The sequence below is a fragment of the Oncorhynchus kisutch genome, linkage group LG6 (genome assembly GCF_002021735.2).
Source record: "Oncorhynchus kisutch isolate 150728-3 linkage group LG6, Okis_V2, whole genome shotgun sequence".
In the NCBI taxonomy this organism is placed as follows: domain Eukaryota; kingdom Metazoa; phylum Chordata; class Actinopteri; order Salmoniformes; family Salmonidae; genus Oncorhynchus; species Oncorhynchus kisutch.
Window position 1 is genome coordinate 39,133,066 of NC_034179.2, and position 19,916 is coordinate 39,152,981.

The 19,916-nt window shown below is 42.8% G+C and overlaps 1 protein-coding gene across 6 annotated transcripts in view; it reads right to left on the reverse strand.

Annotated features, from left to right (window-relative positions):
- Positions 1–831: 831 nt before the first annotated feature.
- The window catches only part of LOC109892822 (dual specificity tyrosine-phosphorylation-regulated kinase 1A), a 51,190-nt gene continuing 32,105 nt past the window's right edge, over positions 832–19,916 (reverse strand). For 3 of the 6 annotated variants that reach the window (XM_031826714.1, XM_020485627.2, XM_020485626.2), the window contains 10 exons: positions 13,049–13,245; positions 12,181–12,300; positions 11,651–11,839; positions 11,125–11,272; positions 8,716–9,002; positions 6,060–6,206; positions 5,531–5,671; positions 5,114–5,417; positions 4,688–4,812; positions 832–4,474 (listed from right to left, as the gene is read on the reverse strand). In XM_031826714.1, the coding sequence (XP_031682574.1) occupies positions 3,872–4,474; positions 4,688–4,812; positions 5,114–5,417; positions 5,531–5,671; positions 6,060–6,206; positions 8,716–9,002; positions 11,125–11,272; positions 11,651–11,839; positions 12,181–12,300; positions 13,049–13,245 (2,261 nt within the window). In that variant the 3' untranslated portion in view covers positions 832–3,871. Of the gene's footprint in view, positions 4,475–4,687; positions 4,813–4,904; positions 5,418–5,530; positions 5,672–6,059; positions 6,207–8,715; positions 9,003–11,124; positions 11,273–11,650; positions 11,840–12,180; positions 12,301–13,048; positions 13,246–19,916 lie in introns of all 6 variants that reach the window. The other 3 variants (XM_031826716.1, XM_031826715.1, XR_004210302.1) reach the window with 2 other exon arrangements.

Here is a 19,916-nt window from a genome sequence, read left to right on the forward strand (position 1 = left end):
TCACAGGTGTCACAAAAAGAGGATGCCACTCTACAGTATATCAAGCAGGAAGAAAACAGCAGCTGCAAAATGTATCAAATGTTAATTTCACCAGACATCATACAATAGTTACCTGTAATGAAAGTCACAGCAAGCAAGTATTAAATTGATTGCAAAGGTAAGGGGCTTGGGTCTTTCCATCATTTTGTCTCACTTTCTGCAGTGTCTAAACATTCTGTTCTGCTTGGTTCTTCAGTGCCACTGTGACTTTTCTACATTTTTAAGGATGGAAATCCCTTCATAACAATCAAAGGACCAAGTGGGGAGAAGGGTTAACACCAATGCTTTATATACACATCTGGTTAACATGGCTAACACACGTTCAATGTCATTGTGTCAAAAGGGATAGTAATCCATGCTTTGGTTTAGTTTCTGTATCGATGTGGTATGTGTGGCAATGGCGGAATAACATTAAAAACTTGTTAACTATGATTGATGGGGATGGTCGTATTTGCTAGCTGTAACCAACTAATAGTTTCCCTGGTGCAGTTTCCACATGCTAACGTTTTAGCATTTGTGGCACATATCCCATGCAAGTCATGGGCCTCACATGTTCAAAAATCTAAAAGTGACTTTGTTGAGCTTCACAATACATTTTTGATACTTTCAGATTTGGACATAACATACTTGGATTTGGGTATTTTTAATATTGCATTCATTACTGAAGCATAAAATTGTCATGATGGGAACTAGACTAGTTAAAATGCTTGGGTTGGCATTCTAGACAGGTCTATTGTGATTGAATGTTAGTCCTGTTACCCAGTGAAAAGGAAATAAAAAGAACAGACTCAGTACAAGTTAATGAACTTTTTTATATCATACATACGACCGCTTGAATATAATACAAAGGGCTTGTCCATTTTGTATCTTTTTGTAACATCATATACACAGCAAGTATTGACTAGATCTTACAATCTGTGGACACAGGTACTTCCCCATGCCGTTTAATCTTAACAGTGCATGTCAGATGTCCTGTAACCAAACTATGTTGTCAATCACTCAAAATCAGACTGGGGGACAGAAAATAAAGGGTGGCAAGTAGGACAAAGCTTTTTATTTGAATGAAACAGGGAGCAGAGCAGAAATTATACTGAACACTTAGGAGTAAACGTTGGATGTTTGTTGACTGGTTATATGGTGACGATCATGGCTTTCACACACATGTATCAGTAGCCTGACTTCAAATGGACCCACGGTTGAAGCTTATGCCAATTTTAATGCAACTTAAATTAGTTCCTGTAATACGCACATCATTTCTTATGTATTTGTTATATATTAAAACACAGCTGTCATTCAGGTTCGTAGACATACACCCACACACTATACCCTGTCTATAATATTTAAGGTATGCATATCTATTGTCCTGTTTAAATTTAAACCCTACAAGTTTTGCATTTGTACTGGCATTGTCAACTACTTTGGCCTGGAAGCACTGTTACCCATTGACTAATATCACAGAATAACTTCCACTGCATGGTCTCCACATTGACTTAAATGTACTCAAAATACCATTAGGAAAAAAGTAGTGAGTTCTAAACTTCCTTTATTAAAAAAATATAAATATATACATAAATTCTATTTCAACTATTAAAATGGGGTTGAAAAGTAAACACCTGAAGCCTGTGTTGTCATGGACACCTTTCCTCTAGCTGTTGCCGCCCCGTTCCATTTGCAACTGGTACAAAACGTTGGCCAGTTCTCTCTGGCATCACACGAGGAGACTGGAGTATGACGCTCCAGCAGACAGGGCTCACTTCTCACTCCATCCATCCCTACTAGTTTCCTTTTGGATTTAACACCCATGGTGAGAGCTTCAGTCAAACATGTGAATTTGAGCTAATTTAGAGCAGTACCCCATCTCCAAAACCATCTAAACATGTGGATGTGTACAGTGCCTCTGCTAGCTAGGTCAAATAGGGTTGCTTCAAAATTGAGGGGGGGAAAGCGGTACCATTTTAGCCACTACCATGAAGACTGCCAAAAGTCATTTTAAGGCAGCTTTACCCAGATAGATAGGCATGTTTGAAACAGCCTCTAAATCCCAGGTCTCAAATCGAAGGATTAATGCAGTTATTAACATTTTTTCCCTCTCGACTCATGAATACGAGGACTTGCCTCGACTCATAGCCACCATACTGATACTCCGGAACCCGCAGAGTAGCAACCAGCGTTGGCATCTATTGTCCCTCAAGTCCTTGATAACGGGAAAAAAAGTTATACCAATGAGATTGTTTTTGTCTTTTTGTCTTTTTTTGAGAACCTTACAACCAATTCTGTCGAGGATACAGCTAACAGTAAATGTATTGAGTTCAACAACAGTTCCAGTTTTGCTAAAGCAATAGATACAGCCATTTTTACTGACATTTAAAAAAGGTCTTGATACACCTTGTGTCAAAGTGCAGAACTGCTACATTATTTGTTACAGACATCTATGTGCTATAAAAAACAGCTTTGGTACAATAAATTATCAAAAGGGAAAATAAATCTTTGTAAAATTCACAGCATAATTGTGAGACAAAAAAAAAAATCAGTCACATAAAATTCTGCATGTTTTCATTTTCAAGAAGAACCGAAGACATTTGTGCAGAAGCTCTGTTGGAGGAACCACATGCTGAAGAAACAAAGCAAAGAAAAGCAAGTAAAAAGCAGGAAGGGACACAGTCGTAGCTAATTCCATCCATCTTGCAAAAACACCACTGTGAACTTGCAAGGCCCTGCAATCACTGGGCCTTGCAAGTCATACATTTTAGTTAAAGGCCTCTTAAATTAGCATTCTCAAAAACACCTTTTCTTCCTATTTTAGATTTTTTAAGATTTTTTTGTTTTTATCCATACTTCAAAAATACAGGAAAGCTATTTTCTCATTTAAACGATAATGTCCAGCTTCTTTCACCCACCCTCATTTCAGAGTCAAAAAAATCATAAGGCCAAAGGTTTATCTCAAAAAACTGCTACTGCCCGGACATCTGTACTTTAGTTTTGGGCAGGACCGGCCCTGGCTGCTGATCCCCAGTAGATCTCGTCAGTGTGGCCCTGTTCCAGGGACCTGGTCAGGGCCCACCTTCACTGCTCTGGGGCCTCCCAGCTCTCTGCTGCCCAGCTGCACACATGTTGACCTCGGCTAGAGAGCGCCGGCCCACAGTACGCATCGGCACCCATCTCAAACAGAGAAAGAGTGACACGGACAAACCCAGCGGGACGGAACCCCCCTGCATAATGCTTCATTCCTCTGCAACTCTACAGGTCTCACAACTCACAGGTGGAATTGCACAACAGAACAGAGAAATTCAAATGAGAACAAAAAGTACAAAAGATAAAATAATTCTTGCCAAAGACAGGGGGAAAAAGGCAAATGTGTGGATAGGAGTTGCTGGAAGTGTTATGGTACTGTAGCAATTTCTTTACTAAATAGCCGTTGGCAAAAGAGGGACACGTAATTTTCTAACCACACACTTCTAAGCTCTCAGCTGACAATAACAAGGAATAATGCAAACCATGCAGTCAAGTGAGAGGTGAATGTGAAATGTATGGGTGTTTCAGTACTGTTGTGAAGTATGCAATGCGAGACAGTTTGTAGTAAAAATCTGTAATTCCCTGTGAACACTGAAAATGGTAAATCCAAAAATCCCATTTGAAAACCAAAGTAAATAGAGAAACCCAAGTGTGGCATGGGGAAGAGTAGTTGGAGAGATGGTGGGCTCTGCACTGTGGTAGCGGTGATAATCGCCCCTCTAATTATAAGCAGCTTTTTGATCTCTATGCACTTTTTTGTTGAAAAAAACACCACCTAAAAAAATACAAATAGAAAAAAACAAAAACATTCTCAGTTTAGTCATGAACTGGCGACAGAACTCTGCTGTACACAGACTCCCGCCATGGGCGACTCCTCCCTGTCTATGCCCTGTCTCATGCCCATGGGGTAGGTGGGGTGGCCCGCCATTCCAGTCTCTTGTCTGGGGTTGGAGAAGGCACCCAGTCCCATGGTCATGCTCCCATTCCTACCAAAGTCCAAGGCTGCGTTGGTGGGGAGCGGGCGCAACTGGTAGGCCTGGTTGCCCTGGGCCCCGGTGGAGGAGGAAGATGTGGAGGAGGAGGAGGCGGAGGAAGACAGGGAGGTCATGGACAGGTGGCCGTGCACCACCTCCATGGAGTTCTCCGTGGAGGCGCTGTTGGTGGGGGAGCGGTATAGGCGGGGCCGGGGCCGTGCTGGCAGGCCCTGCTGTCCATGAGGATGATGGTGTCCATGGTGATGGTGTCCGTGGTGATGGTGGTGATGGGTGGAGGAGATGTTGCCGGGGGCTAAAGGGTGGATGGCTTTGGGCGCCTGGGGAGGCACGTGGAAGGTGGTCTCCTGGACGGGATGGGTCTCCACCGTCACCGTCTGCACCCCTTCGCCACCAGCCCAGCCCACGGGGGGAGGAAACGGCTGCCTCGCCTAACGCACAACAACAACACAGTCAGTTTGAGTAACTAACAACTGATAAGAGGTCATTTAACTCTGTCTGAATAAACACACATTTGTTATGAGAACCCAACACTTCCCCTGTGGCTATGGGACTCATCTAGCTCAAATGGTTGATGTAAAGGTTGTCAACCTGGGTTATAAGTTGGCCAGGAGCAATAGTGTATGTGTGTTTGTGTGACTTGCCTGTGGGCAGAGATTTTCGCAGTCCATGACCTGCACGGAGGCGCTGAAGTGACCTCCGCTGTGCCGGAGCTGATGCGTGGGGTCCGAGCGAGCCCGCCCACTGGTGCTTGTGCCAGATGACCCTCCTGCAGGAAAGAGAGAAGCAGGTTGACATTCAATTTTAATGTTGAACTTTTGAGACTGTTCCATTCTGCCTGATGGCGCTACACTACTGTACCTGAGCTGTTAGTTCATTGCTATCATTTCATCATGTCTGATCCAGGGTTTGAAATCCATTCCTGAGGGATTCCCAGTGTGCTGGGCTAGAACAAACAAAGTGAACAGCCTGGGGTTCCCCCAGGATTGGACAGAGACACGGGTCTAACATCATGCTAAAGCTTCATCATGAACACCCACTTCTCCTAGCAGCTGCAGTGCTCTCCCTACCTGAGCTGGAGGAGGTGCTGGAGGTGGTTCCCGAGGACTGGGACTGCTCCAGTGCTGGGCTGGTGGACACACTGCTGCTCGTATTGGTCCCCTCATCCGCCGTCTTCTTGAAGAAGCTATGCTGCAGAGCGTAGTAGGGCTGGATGCGGCTCTTGGGGTCGTAGTCCAGCATCCGCAGGATTAGGTCCTTGAACTTCAAGTAGTCGGCTACAGCGTGGCCAGACTCGCCTGCCCGCCGCCCCCCAGGACCCCCCGCCTCCACACCCAGAATGCTGTGCAGCTTCCGCGTGCCCGGCGGCTTATACTGCACACACACACACACAGAGAGCAGAAACTTTAGGAGGATGCATACTATTGCAAAGAAGAGTTATGACATCACAACACAACATAATTGACAGAGTGATTTGTTGAACTCACCCTTTTGCCATCTTTGGTCTTCTTTGCACCCCACGTACTGTCAGACATCTTCTCAAAGAACTTCCTGGCCTTGGGGGCCTGGTCTAATATGTAATTGGGAGGGACGCCCAGCACTTCCACTATTTTGTTCATTTGATCAATCTGAAAAATCAGGAAGACATGATTGAGAACAACATCTTAACCTCTTCTGGACTGTACAGGAGTTTAAAATGACCTGTTCCTCAGAGTTTAAAAAACGTTATCTTTTTTTAAATATACAAATATTGATAAAACATAGAGATAACATTTTTCAAAACTAAAACAACTCAAATAGGTGAAAAGTTGAGTCATGTCTACAACTAAAAAGTAAAAAAGCATCACAGCTCCCTCTGTTGGTCATTATAAGGTTCTCACTCCCTATGCCTGCCATCTTCATAATGGCAAAAACTGAAAATCTCTCATGAGCACAATAATGTTGCAGGACAGCATAATCTGACAAGTTATATCATCCCAAATAATGACTGCATCATTTTCATTCCATAAATCCTACCTCGTTGGCCCCACTAAAGAGGGGCTCTCCGGTGTGCATCTCCACCAGGATGCAGCCCAGGGACCACATGTCAATGGCCAGGTCGTAAGGCATGCCCAGCAACACCTCTGGGGATCGGTAGAACCGACTCTGGATGTACTGGTAGATCTGAGTGATAAGAAAGGGGTCACGGCTGTTAGGACATGGCATTTATGTTCTCCTTTTGTAGGAGGTCAACTATAAAGACAAACAGACGGCAGGTTTTCAGCAGAAATAAAGTTTGTTAGCTACAGTGGTTGTTCCCTCAAGGTTAGAAGAGGATAACGGGTTGCTACAATTTGGTACTTATGTCATCATATGTGTAGGGTTGGCCATGTAATGTGCAATCTTTTCCACACAAATATGAATGAAAAACATTTGTTAATTTTCTTTCCACATCATACTCTACCAATCCATCTATCCAATAATAAATTAATCCATTAAATACAAAATCCATAGTGGGTCACAACTAGTGATGCACCGACATTACATTTTTGGCACATACCGATATATTCCTTGCCAAAAGAAAAACGATACCATTTTTTTAAGCAGCCTTATAAGCATTCTAGTACAGTTAAATAGTTATCACACACACATGGACGCTGCGGTCTAAGGCACTGCATCTTAGTGCAAGAGGCGTCACTACAGGCCCTGGTTCGAATTCTGGCTGTATCACATTCGGCAGCGATTGGGGGTCCGATTAGGGCAACGCACAATTTGCCCAGCGTCGTCCGGGGTAGGCCGTCATTGTAAATAAGAATGTGTTCTTAGCTGACTTGCCTAGTTAAATAAAGGTTACACCCACGCATGTCAAATAAGCTTGATGACCAATCAGGACATGAATATGACCGCACATCACATAATAATTAAATGCGTTTATTAATTTTTTATGTAGTTATTAGACATTGATTACACTAATCACTCGTATTTCGTATGTCAAAACGATTCATCGATACGTATGCTATGACACTGGTAAAGTTGTCTCACGCACCTACAGTGCTGGTCATAAAAAAAAGCTAGCTAGCTCATGGATGCAAACAATGCTCTTCCCCAAAAACATAGCAAAACGAAAACCTGTTTCAGTAGCTATAGTTACCTAGCTATATAGTTAGCTAGCTGTCATCATCTAAAATACCCCTAATTTATAAGACGGTTCTTATTTGATTAATGGTGGTCGGACCAATCTACAGTGGGGAGAACAAGTATTTGATACACTGCTGATTTTGCAGGTTTTCTTACTTACAAAGCATGTAGAGGTCTGTAATTTTTTATCATAGGTACACTTCAACTGTGAGAGACGGAATCTAAAACAAAAATCCAGAAAATCACATGGTATGATTTTTAGGTAATTAATTTGCATTTTATTGCATGACATAAGTATTTGATCACCTACCCACCAGTACCAACCAGTAAGAATTCCGGCTCTCACAGACCTGTTAGTTTTTCTTTAAGAAGCCCTCCTGTTCTCCACTCATTACCTGTATTAACTGCACCTGTTTGAACTCGTTACCTGTATAAAATACACCTGTCCACACACTCAATAAAACAGACTCCAACCTCTCCACAATGGCCAAGACCAGAGAGCTGTGTAAGGGCATCAGGGGTAAAATTGTAGACCTGCTCTGTGACCTGGGTGTCACAGAGTAGACTGATACCCCATTTCATTGTTTCACATTCCAACCTTGTTTAACATTATCTAATCTAAATATGGCATGATTCCACCAATTGTAACCTTCTGCATTACTTTTGCATTACTTTTTTATTTTGAAGGCAAACCACAAATTCCACTCTTGTGCCTAATCCTTATTGTGGCTAGCTTCACAACACATAACACGGTCCGGTCGAGACTCACAAGCCGGATGAAGCTAGCTGGCTGCTTATAACGTTAGCTTTGGGTAGAAGCCCCAGAAGTTGCGGTCGAACAAATAATGCTTTATTACCAACGCGGTATTGTAAACACATCGTTCGTAGCCGGTGTTTGCTTGTTTACAGACCTTTTTGTACAGCTTTGACAGGGCTACTGATAGTAGTTTGCTTGCACCTGCAAATTCAGAACACACAACATTCTATAATAGAACTGTTATTTGATGCGTCAAGTGTATATTTTTTCACGCACAAAGACCCAAACGGCGTTCCATAGTATGCCTACACCAGTAGGGCAACATGTGTTCCGGTGCTCAACCAGTCGGCGAAAGCCAACATCACCCATGACAGAGAATGGTTGATTGTCATGGGCAATGAACTCCATTATCGTGCCGTTAATGGATTTCCCATTTGAGTTGTCTCAGTGAAATGTTCTTACTCTTTCAAATTACTTGTTGACTGCTCGATCCACACAGCATACATTGTGGGCTAGGTTAGGAATGCTGTGTTGCGCAACAATTTACGTGGAGTCATTACGTCATGTACCTACGTTACACAGGTATGCACGTCAGCTTTGACATCGGTTTTGCACATCAGGGTTAAACTAGATACCCGATGTTGGCATTTTTAGCTAATATCGGAACGATTCTGATATGTTCACCGATATATCGTACATCCCTAGTCACAACCGTTTGATCCAATACTTTTTCTATGGCCTGTCAGATCTAAAATTCACCACATGAACCAAGAAAAAACAACGTCCTCATTTACCCACCCTCTGTCCCAGCTGACAGGAGCTGCCAAAGTCCACGATCTTGATGGCGCTCCTCTTGGGGTTGCACAATAGGATGTTCTCGGGCTTCAGGTCACAGTGGATGATGCTGAGCTCGGGGGTGGCCAGGAACAATAGAGCCGTGCACATCTGCTGGGCAAACTTGCGTGTGAGGTTGAGCGAGACGCCGCGGAAGTTGGTGTTCCGCAGCAGGTCGTACAGGTTGTAGGAGAGCATCTCAAACACCAAACACAGGTGGCTCCGAAACATGAAGTGGCGCTTAAGGTGAACTGGAGGGAGAGGGGGAGGGAGAGGGAGAAGAGAGAGGAGATATGAGAGAGAAAAAGAGAGAGAGAGAGAAGAAAAAAAATACTAATTTGCATGTGTTGGTGAGGTGGATTTGCACGAAATACTAGTGATGTTAAACATACACAAGGCAATTGGATACTCTTGTCATTGACAATGGGCCTGTTTCCCAGACACAGATTAAGCCTCATCCTGGAGTAAAATACATTTTCAAATGGGGTGTCACCCCCGAAAAATGCCCCAATGTGTCTATCAAGTAGATTGCGCACTAACAACAAGATGCCTTGGGGTCTTTCTGGTATTTCTATGGTAAATACTCCATCACAAAGTTGAACAGAGGTCAAGTGTATGTACAGTGCATTTGTAAATTATTCAGACCCCTTGAGTTTTTCCACATTTTGTTATGTTATTCTTATTTTAAAATAGATTTAAGGATTTCTTCCCCTCATCAATCTACACACAAACTCCATAATGAAAAAGCAAAAACAGGTTTAAAACATTTTCTAGCAAATTTGTACAAATAAAAAACAGAAATACCTCACTTACATAGGTATTAAGACCCTTTGCTATGAGACTTGAAATTGATCTCAGGTGCATCCTGTTTCCATTGATAATCTTCGAGATGTTTCTACAACGTGGAGTCCACCTGTGGTAAATTCAATTGATTGGACATGATTTGGAAAGGTATACACCTGTCTATATAAAGGCCCCATAGTTGACAGTGCATGTCAGAGCAAAAACCAAGCCACGAGGTCTAGGGAATTGTCAGTAGAGCTCCAAGACAGGATTGTATCGAGGCACAAATCTGGGGAAGGGTACCAAAACATTTCTGCAGCATTGAAGGTCCCCAAGAACACAGTGGCCTCCATCATTCTTAAATGGAAGAAGTTTGGAACCACCAAGACTCTTCGTAGAGCTGGCCACCCGGCCAAACTGAGCAATAGGGGGAGAAGAGCCTCGGCAGGGTGGTGACCAAGAACCGGATGGTCATGCTGACAGAGCTCCAGAGTTCCTCAGTGGAGATGGGAAAAACTTCCAGAAGGACAACCATCTCTGCAGCACTCCACCAAATCAGGCCTTTATGGTAGAGTGGCCAGACGGAAGCCACTCCTCCGTAATAGGCACATGGCAGCTCGCTTGGTGTTTGCCAAAAGGCACCTAAAAGACTCTCAGACCATGAGAAACAAGATTGTCTGGTCTGATGAAACCAAAATTGAACTCTTTGGCCTGAATGCCAAGCGTCACGTCTGGAGGAAACCTGGCACCATCCCTACGGTGAAGCATGGTGGTATGCAGCATCATGCTGTCAGAATATTTTTCAGCGCCAAGGACTGGGAGACTAGTCATGCTCGAGGGAAAGATGAATGGAGCAAAGTACAGAGAGATTACAGAGAGATCCTTGACGAAAACCTGCTCCAGAGCACTCAGGACTTACGACTGGGGCGAAGATTCACCTTCCAACAGGACAACAACCCTAAGCACACAGCAAAGACAACGCAGGAGTGGCTTCGGGACAAGTCTCTGAATGTCCTTGAGTGTCCCAGCCAGAGCCCGGACTTGAACCCGATCTAACATGTCTAGAGAGACCTGAAAATAGCTTTGCAGCGACGCTCCCCATCCAACCTGACAGAGATTGAGAGGATCTGCAGAGAAGAATGGGAGAAACTCCCCAAATACAGGTATACCAAGCTTGTTGCGTCATACCCAAGAAGACTCGAGGCTGTAATCGCTGCCAAAGGTGTTTCAACAAAGTTCTGAGTAAAGGGTCTGAATACTTAAGTAAATGTGATATCAGTTTTTTTAAATCAATTTGCAAAAATGTATAAAAACCTGTTTTTGCTTTGCCTTTATTGATATTGTGTATAGATTGATGAGGGGGAAAAAAACTTTCATCCATTTTAGAACAAGGCTGTAACGTAACAAAATGTGGAAAAAGTCAAGGGGTCTGAATACTTTGGTACCATCAGTGCTACCAATGATTTTCATTTTTTATTTAGAGCCCTGACCACCTAATGAATATGATCTCTTAGCTGGAGGTAAATAATGCATGAACGAGAGAAGAGGGAGAGAGAAAGGTGTATAGAAAGAAGGGGAATCCGGCCTCACCTATGTAGTACTTCATCTCCGTGTCATGTTTGTTCATGAGCTCGAGGAGCCGCACTTCAATCTGGGCTTGATTTAGAAAAGCCTTCTTGTTCTTGATGATCTTAATTGCTACCCACTCCTGCTCAACACGGTCATATGCTTTTACAACCTGGAGAGAGGGGGAAGCCAAACACAAATCATCGTAAACACAATGAGCCGGGCGGAAATGCGTGCACTGAACACGGGGGGGTGGGGTTCTGGTTTATCAAAGCCTCTTCAGTCTCTCACACACACACACACACACAGTGTGGAGGTATGATTAAACACTCATGCATCGTTTTTTTTTAAATCAAACATACGATTAAGCATTTCACTGTTATTCTACACCGGTTGTTTACGAAGCATGTGACAAATAAAATGTCATGTCAATCTTAATGACCATGTCTAGCCCATTAAAGACCTGGTGTGGTGGTGGGTGAAACAATACCAGGTGAGCTTGGAAACTGCTCCACTGGTGGTTGACAATACATTTCATCATGAGACTCACCTGTCCAAACGAGCCTTTGCCTATCAAGGAGTCGATCTCGTAGCGGTCCATCCATTTCTCCCCATTCTTGACGATGTAGTCGTAGTTATCGTCATCGTAGCCGTCGTTGAAGACCTTCCTCTCCTTTTTGTGACTGGAGTCGTCGCCCTGGCCCTGTTGGTGTCTCCGCTTCTTTTTTGCATAGTATACCTGCCGACAAAAAAAGTGTTCCTACTAGATTACCCATCAGGTTGGTTGCTAAAAAGGTAGGCCCTAACCAACACTGTGCAGTACAAGTTGGAGATTGCATTGGATCTTGTAACTATTTCATTCAAATTTAAGTGGCTCAGTGTAGGCCTGATTCTACCTTCTTCAGGCCTGCCAGTTGTGTTGTCCACGAAAATGTTATGAAATCACAACAATTCTGAGTAGTGATCCATCCTTTTGTGTATGTGTGTGTGTGTGTGTGTGTGCGCCCCCCCCTGGCCTTGAGCGACCAGAGTTCCAGGTACAGGTGTAGTGTGTGCCGGAGGGAGAGTGGTGGAACTTACCTCATTGATGCATTTGTAGGTTTTGATCAGGTCAATAGAGAGCTTCCTCAGGGGAGCCGAGGACGGGTCGCGAAAGCACTGGGGCATGCGCCTCTGTAACATGACAACATCAGGGGTCACCTTAAAACACAGACGCACCAAACACAGAGAACATCACCTTTTCAGAAACACAGACACACTCACCTTGTCTATCTCATCAAAACGATTCATTAGATCACCCGTCTTCAGCTACCTTCAAGTGCATCTGTTTTTATGTGGCAAATGTTGCTATTCATGATGTCATTTGTTCACCATACTGAAGTGGGAGGATTGACACACACATGGGGGAAATATACAGTAGGATTAAACTATCACGTAGGGAACTCAGTGGAGTGGACCTACATTTGAGCTTTGAGGGCCTGATATCAGAGACCCACACACGTGGGCAGCAGCCACTGTACACCGAGGTCATGGGCGTGTTTGACAGCCCCCCCACAGCTTATTTTGGTAACTGTCGCCAGTAATAAAATCAAGTGGAAAATCACACTGTTTATTATTAGTCCACTGTCCTGGACTCGCAGGCCGTGATGTTCCCTGTACAATAAGAATAACCCCTCACGCAGGGTCGGAATACATTTTGAGAAGTGCCCTTTGCTAGGAACAGAAAGGCCAACCACAAGCGGTGTTGTGTAAGGCAGGCACAGGCCACAGGGCTTGGGGTTAGCACCACTTTGTGTGCGAGGGGATGTTTTTGGTCTCTGTGTGTGTATTTATGTCAATGTGTGTGAGTATGAGTGCATGCTTATGTGTATATGTGTGTGTTGGTATGATTGTGTGCATCAGTGTGCGTGTAATTGTACACGTGAATGACCGTGTGTTTTGTCTCTACCTGGCTGGTGACAGACTGCTGCGCCTGCTCGCTGTAGGGCAGAGCCGGCACAGACTTGTCAGTTGTCTGCTGGTGCCGCTCACTGTACTGCTGGTGTGAATGGGGCATGGGAGCAGCCATCTGAAGCCCAGCAGCGTGGAACGAAAACGAGGGGGCAAGCCGGACAGATGAAGGTTTGCATGCTGAAGTCTCTCCTCCTGAAAGAGAGGGACACCTTCTGATCAACACACATTCAATAGGTTTTCACAAGACCCCATTCTCAGTAATCTCATTGTGAACCCTTGCGACGTTGTTCCTTTAAATAAATAATACAACTTATGTAATTGTGGTTGGAATAATCAGTGTTTGTATACTAGAGCAAGTATTTTTCCATCATTCTTTTACCAGTGATTATTCCATAGGCTACCATCAACAGACTTCCCATTTCTCAGAAAGTTGTAGCCATTTCGGAAGATAGCATCCTACACGACCCAAAATGCATACATGAAAACAAGCATCACCATAAACCTACCGACAAGAAAAAAAAACTACAAAAAGGACCATGGCAGAGAGATGATGTAATACCTGCACACTACTTCATCACATCCCTGCATGATGGCCAGAAAAAAAAGAATCCCTTGTTCACCAGATATTAAGTGAATAATTGATTGGGGAAACTATTACAAAAGCCCCAAAGCTGATTAAAGAAATTCTGTAGCAAAGTGCTCGAGGGCAAAAAAGTACAAAGTCCCAAATAGCTAGCTGACAATTGCCAGTGCATTTAAAATGTCAATGAACTGTGAATGAATAATGGCACAGTTTTAGTTTTCTACAGCATCTTGAGTCTCATCTGGATTCATGGCATATGAGACCTTTGAAGGAAACGATATATTCCAGGAAATATTCTAAATATTGTAAAGATAGCTTTTGTAAATGAAATCCTAAAATACCCAGACACCACACAAACTTCAAATCACAGAAAATGAACCCGAGTTGCTTTGTAAAGATAAACTGTGGCATTCTCTGTCCTGTTGTACGGAGAGTTGCTCCTTGGCCAGTGTCATGGAGGATGAAATCAGATCACAAAAAAGCAGCAGCACATGATGATGACGACAGAGTCTAATGTGTCCTACAGCACTGCGCGACTCTCTGGAGTCTTTGCTCCATCGCCCTCAGATCAGGTTCCATCCCAAACAGGAGGGACCCAGAGGACACAGCCCTCACAGCCATGCTTTTGTCACAAGGTTGCTCTCACCAACACTCCAGATGGTCTCTCAAATAGCTGGAGAGATTTGCCAGCAAAAAGTCAATGGAATGATTAGCAGTCAGTTACACGGCGAAATTAAACATAGCTAGGGCTCATGTGGAAAGGTTTATGCATTAAGCTTTTTTAGTCAGGGTTACCAGAGGGGGGAGGGGGGGTAACCTTTGATCATGCTTGGTTAAATCAAAGAAGAGGGATGAGGGGAGCTGTGGAGGCTCTCAGTGAGTTGGACTCTCTCAGTCGGAGTTGTCTGCTGGCTAGTGACTCAGCATCAAGATGGGAGCATCAGCCGAACTCAGACCTGCGCCTGCCTTTTACCTACTCTTCCCCTCCACCACCTCATCACACTGAGGGCTGGGAAACCGCTGCGTCACCACACACACAACTCATTCCCAAAAGCTGCTCTGGCAGAGTAGCCGAGAGAGAGAGAGGCAAAAAGAGAGCACAACGAGCTGCTGTCTGATGCTATAAACAGCAATCGGACATCACCTTTCCCCTTAAATCCCTGGGTAACGTCATCTTTCAACACATCACTCTGGATTATATTTTTCTAATCCCTGCTGCTGCAATTACTGTTCAGTTTCCCTGTTGCTGTAGTCAAGGAACTTAAAGAACTGCCAAAATACTCAAAATGAAAGATTGAGGCAGCGTTTCAAAAAGTGAAAGCAGATTTAAAAAAGGTCATGCTTTTATCAAGTAGGCAATATTCTTTGACTAATGACTACAAAATCAAATCACATCTCACGCAATTAAGTAGCTTTTGAACAGAATAGTGCTTGGTGTGAACATTGCTTCATATTACCCCAACCATATTGTTAATTTTTTGTGTGTGTAGAGGGACCTTAAAAATGATATAATTGAAGAGTACAATCAATGACTGTGTTAGGGGTGGCCTAAAAACAGGCAGCTAGCGTCTATGCTAATGGTTAGCATTATCGCTAGTTAGCATTTTTCTATTTACTTACACACACAAAGGTTAACATTGTGGTTGGGGTAATATGAAGCAATGTTCACACCAAGCACTATTCTGTTGGAAAGCTACTTGATTGTGTGAGGTGTAGTCATTATTCAGAAAGCATATTGCACAAATACTCATGATATGCTAAAATCATTATCAAACCGTAAATCCATCACTGTAATATCCCGAAAATATTTAGCTTTGACTGACACGGGCACTAAACTGCTGTAATACTAAACCGCTGCCTGCAAATCTACCATGAGAAGGTGGCGAGTCATGCAGATAATATGTAGCCTATGGTAGTGCGTATGGCCTAATACATCACCGGGCCAAGCTTCCTTCCATCCAGTACCTATTTTCTAGGGAGTGTCAGAGGAAGGCCCCACGGCTTTTGTGGCGTGATAGGTAACGATGCTTCGTGAGTGACTGTGGTTGATGTGTGCAGAGGGTCCCTGGTTTGAGCCCAGGTTGGGGCGAGGAGAGGGAAGGAAGCTATACTGTTACATTCACATACAGGAAATGTGTGATTTTCCAAGTAGTGTTATTTAGCAGTCATTGAAGGCACAATCTGGGATACTTAATTTTGTGTAATGGTCATGTAAATTAACAACATATGCCCCCACACCACAACCTTAGTACAACTGTCTTACCCTATGATAACCCAAAATATAAAATTGCATTTGTTGGCATACACCTATAGCTTTCAAATATGCTTAAAACAATTGTGTCGATCTCTGGGACAGTGGCAGGGCTCTGCTGCTGGGTTGACTAAGAAATATAGCTTTAAATACAGGCTTGAGTTACAAGTAGAATTACATTACACATATACACTGAGTATACAAAACATTAAGAACACAAGGTGTCAAAAGCGTTCCACAGGAATGGTGGCCCATGTTGACGCCAATGCTTCCCATGTTGACTCCAATGCTTCTCACAGTTCTCAAGTTGGCTGGATGTCCTTCTTGATACACACGGGAAACTGTTGAGCGTGAAAAAACCCTTAGCGTTGCGGTTCTTGACACAAACCAGTGCGCCTGGCACCTGCTACCATACCCCATTGTCTTTCCCAGTCACCCTCTGAATGGCACACATACACCATCCATGTCTCAGTTGTCTAAAGGCTTAAAAAACCTTCTTTAACCTGTCTCCTCCCCTTCATCAACACAGATTAAAGTGGATTTAAGAAATTACATCAATAAGGGATCATAGCTTTCACCTGGTCAGTCTCATGGAAACAGCAGGCATTCATAATGTTTTGTACACTCAGTGTATATCACATGGTTACATTTTTAATATGATCAAAGCCAGCTAAAAAGATGTGGCCTATTTTGTCATTCATTCAGATTACTTTTAAGGACTTCTGAGGTTCGGTAAATTCTCCCCAAAAATATTGGTGCTTTGACTGAACACTTTTCCAAATGATGTCTACTGAAAGCATTCACACACAGTAAAATCTCATGTCTCATCACATGTAAAAAATAATTATATGGCATGTACACATGTATCTGGCAATCAAAAATGTAAAAGGAATAGGGTAAAAAATAAGTAGTTAAGACAGATATTAGCAAAGACAGTCCAGTTGCATCAGTTGTTTTACTTGACTGATTCAACTCAGCAGTGAAAGCAAGCCTATAGCCCTGTAATCGAATCTTCTCAGTTCTATTTTGAAATCTCAGTCTGTCTGCAGTGAGTGGGAATTCTGCAGATCATTAAGTACTCATTTATCAACGTCTCTCACCAGGCAACACAATGCAGCAGAATCACAGAGAGTAACCAGCCTTCTGAACCCCAGCAACAGTACCTAATTAGCATAGCCTACCACCAAGACGAAACTGTGTGATTGGCTTGTGCTTTCTCCGGCTTGCCCAATCAGAAGACAGCATGCAAATACCATACTTTTGTTGCTAGGGCAGAGCTCCGCTCTATTGTCCAATAGGAAAACAAGTAATAAACAAGAAATGGAAAAATCACTGTCAAATTTCCAGGCTTTTTTTTTTAACACATTATTTGCTGGATGAAATGAATGTAGCAGTTTAGAACCTGGAGCCAGAGTCTCCAAGAACAGAGCTCTAGCAAACGTCCAACCTAAGATAAGGGAGTGGAGCCGAGTACCACAACCGTGATGGGAAAGAGTGACATATTCTGAATCTTTTTTGCCTGATACTATGAACTTGGTAACCAGAATGAAATTATATTTAGAAAACAAAATCTTGAGTTAAGTTTATAATCCCAGAACACAATGTATTTGCTTCTGACAACACATCATGAATAACAGCATTAAAACATTTAATAATAAAAAGAGACAGTCATGGTGACTACACAGTTGAAATACTTTCCTATTAACATTTAGTCTAAGCTATTGTTCCTTTTAATAGAGAATCAATATACACTACTGTATTTCTGGTGGAGAATTTTGGACAGCTTCAATACAATCTCAGCAAAATACATTAATGCACAATTTAAAGCTCGCTTGGTTGATTCTACTAGACAGCATGAGTATGCTGTTGGGAAATCCAACCGGGCTGAGGCAGCACATTTACGATTGCTTTTACAGTAAACTGGCATTCCAATATTTTCTTGACAGGCAGGTGTAATCTAGAAAAAAAACACCCTGAAAAGCAGAAAAGGTGAGGCCATGTCTTCTTCTCCCTCAAAACTGGGCCGAAGTTCAGTGACAACTAAAGTGGAGTTGAGGTCCACCAGAGGTCAATTGAAACTACAGCTACAGCAGTTTTAATTGATTCATCAATCACGGGAGGAGTTTCATAATTACACAAACAAACGTAGCCTAAGAGTCAAACCTGGTGTCTGTTCATCAATGAATTTAGGTATTTATTTATTTGTACATTATTTACCCATTTCTGCCTTCAATATGATAATACATTTTTATCCTTTTTTGTAGATACTTTTGTCCTAAGTGCCAGATCAATTCCCACTTTTTACACCAGGCCTGATGTCAGGGCTGGGACGATTCTGGAATTTTGGATAACGATTAATTGTTATGCAAATTGCACAGTTGTCATAATTGTAATTTTTACAAACAAAATAAATAAAGTGTAATGCATCTTTGAAATTTTGCTACGACATACAAAATGAATACAGCACCTCTTTGGTGACATCCACGTCACAAAAACGAATGGTTTTGACCACTTGGAACTTTTGGAAATTAAGCTTTTCCTCCCAACTGTGCCGTTCTGCTCGTAAAATGATTACCAATTTTACCTACTTCATGTAAAAACTAACTGCTATTGGGTAAACTGCTTGAATAAAAAGTTGAATTCTCCCTTCTCCTAAAATTAAGGTATTAAAACGATGATAAATATTTTCAGGTTCGCGGTTATTGTCCATAATTCTTAGTTGCACGATTATCCAATAATTGTGCCAGCTCTACCCGGGGTTTGAAACAGTAACTTTACCACTACTGGTCATCCTCTAACCTCTAGGCTACCTGCAGCCCCAAAAATAATGATGAGCAGTTCTGTCACACCATTAGCTAATCAATGTCAAGGAGTAGTAAGCCTACTCAAATATGTTTCACTTACTCTGGCAAGACGGCATTGCAGAGCTCCTTATGTCGCTACAACTAACTAAAACAGTTAGACTTGAGGGCTCTATTTTTGGCTAGCATTAAGGCAGCGCTATTGTGAAACACACATTAGTTGCCAATTTTGGATTGTAATACCTGGCGCTTTGGCATTTTCCAGCATGGTTGGCATTTACCTGTAACATCAACTCAGTTGCGGTGAGGTGGGAGGAGTGGCAATATCTGAGGTGTGTCCTTAAAAACAAGGACATGTCTAAGTGACCTCAAATATTAGCGTGAACTAAGCTAGAAGAGGAAATCAATCTCCTAAAAAAGAAAACATGAATGTACTTGAGTGGCCCAGTCCTTCAGACAAGGTGACTGAAAATGTTTGATGCAAGAAACCACTTTACAAAATAAAATGCTTTATTATTCCCATACCATTATTACACAGAATCAGACAAATTATGCTACCCTCTGCCTATTGGCTACTTAGTCTATTCAAGCCTGTCTCAAAATACAACATTGCCAATTTAAGAAAGAAAAAGTGCTCTTTACTGGACTGGCTTTTCAAAGATGTCTATAAAAGTAAACGTTTTGTGGTCTTGTAGGAAGCAATCACTCCCATATGGCTGTCTACAAATTATCTATAACTGGGCTAATAACTCATTAACTAGCAAAGGATATGAACAAAATGTGCACACGTGGCTACATGCAGCTCTTTCTGTTGATCTCAAGACAAGCGTATCTACTCACGACCACAGCTGTAAACACAGTCCAGTTCATCCATATATGGCAATGGTCTATTGGAATATAGGCCTACTGTAGCTCTGATTGGTTATGCCCCACAGGTCTGTGTAGAGTACAGGCTGAGTCATGCACAATAGAATCTTTCTCTGATACGTTCTGCCTACAACAATCTCTTGCATAGTTCTTTTTGTTTCTGTATGTTGCATTGAAAGTGGCTAATATTGCATTGATTCGATCACAATTTCCACAGTAAAGGAAAACGTTGATAGTGTTAACTAACAGGGAAAACGGTAGAAAGTTGAGTGACGTTCAATCTCATCCTCTGTGGGCTGATATTTCTTCTGCGCTCTGCACAGCAGTCCCGTCTCTGGGCTACTGCACGCCCGCGCGCAGC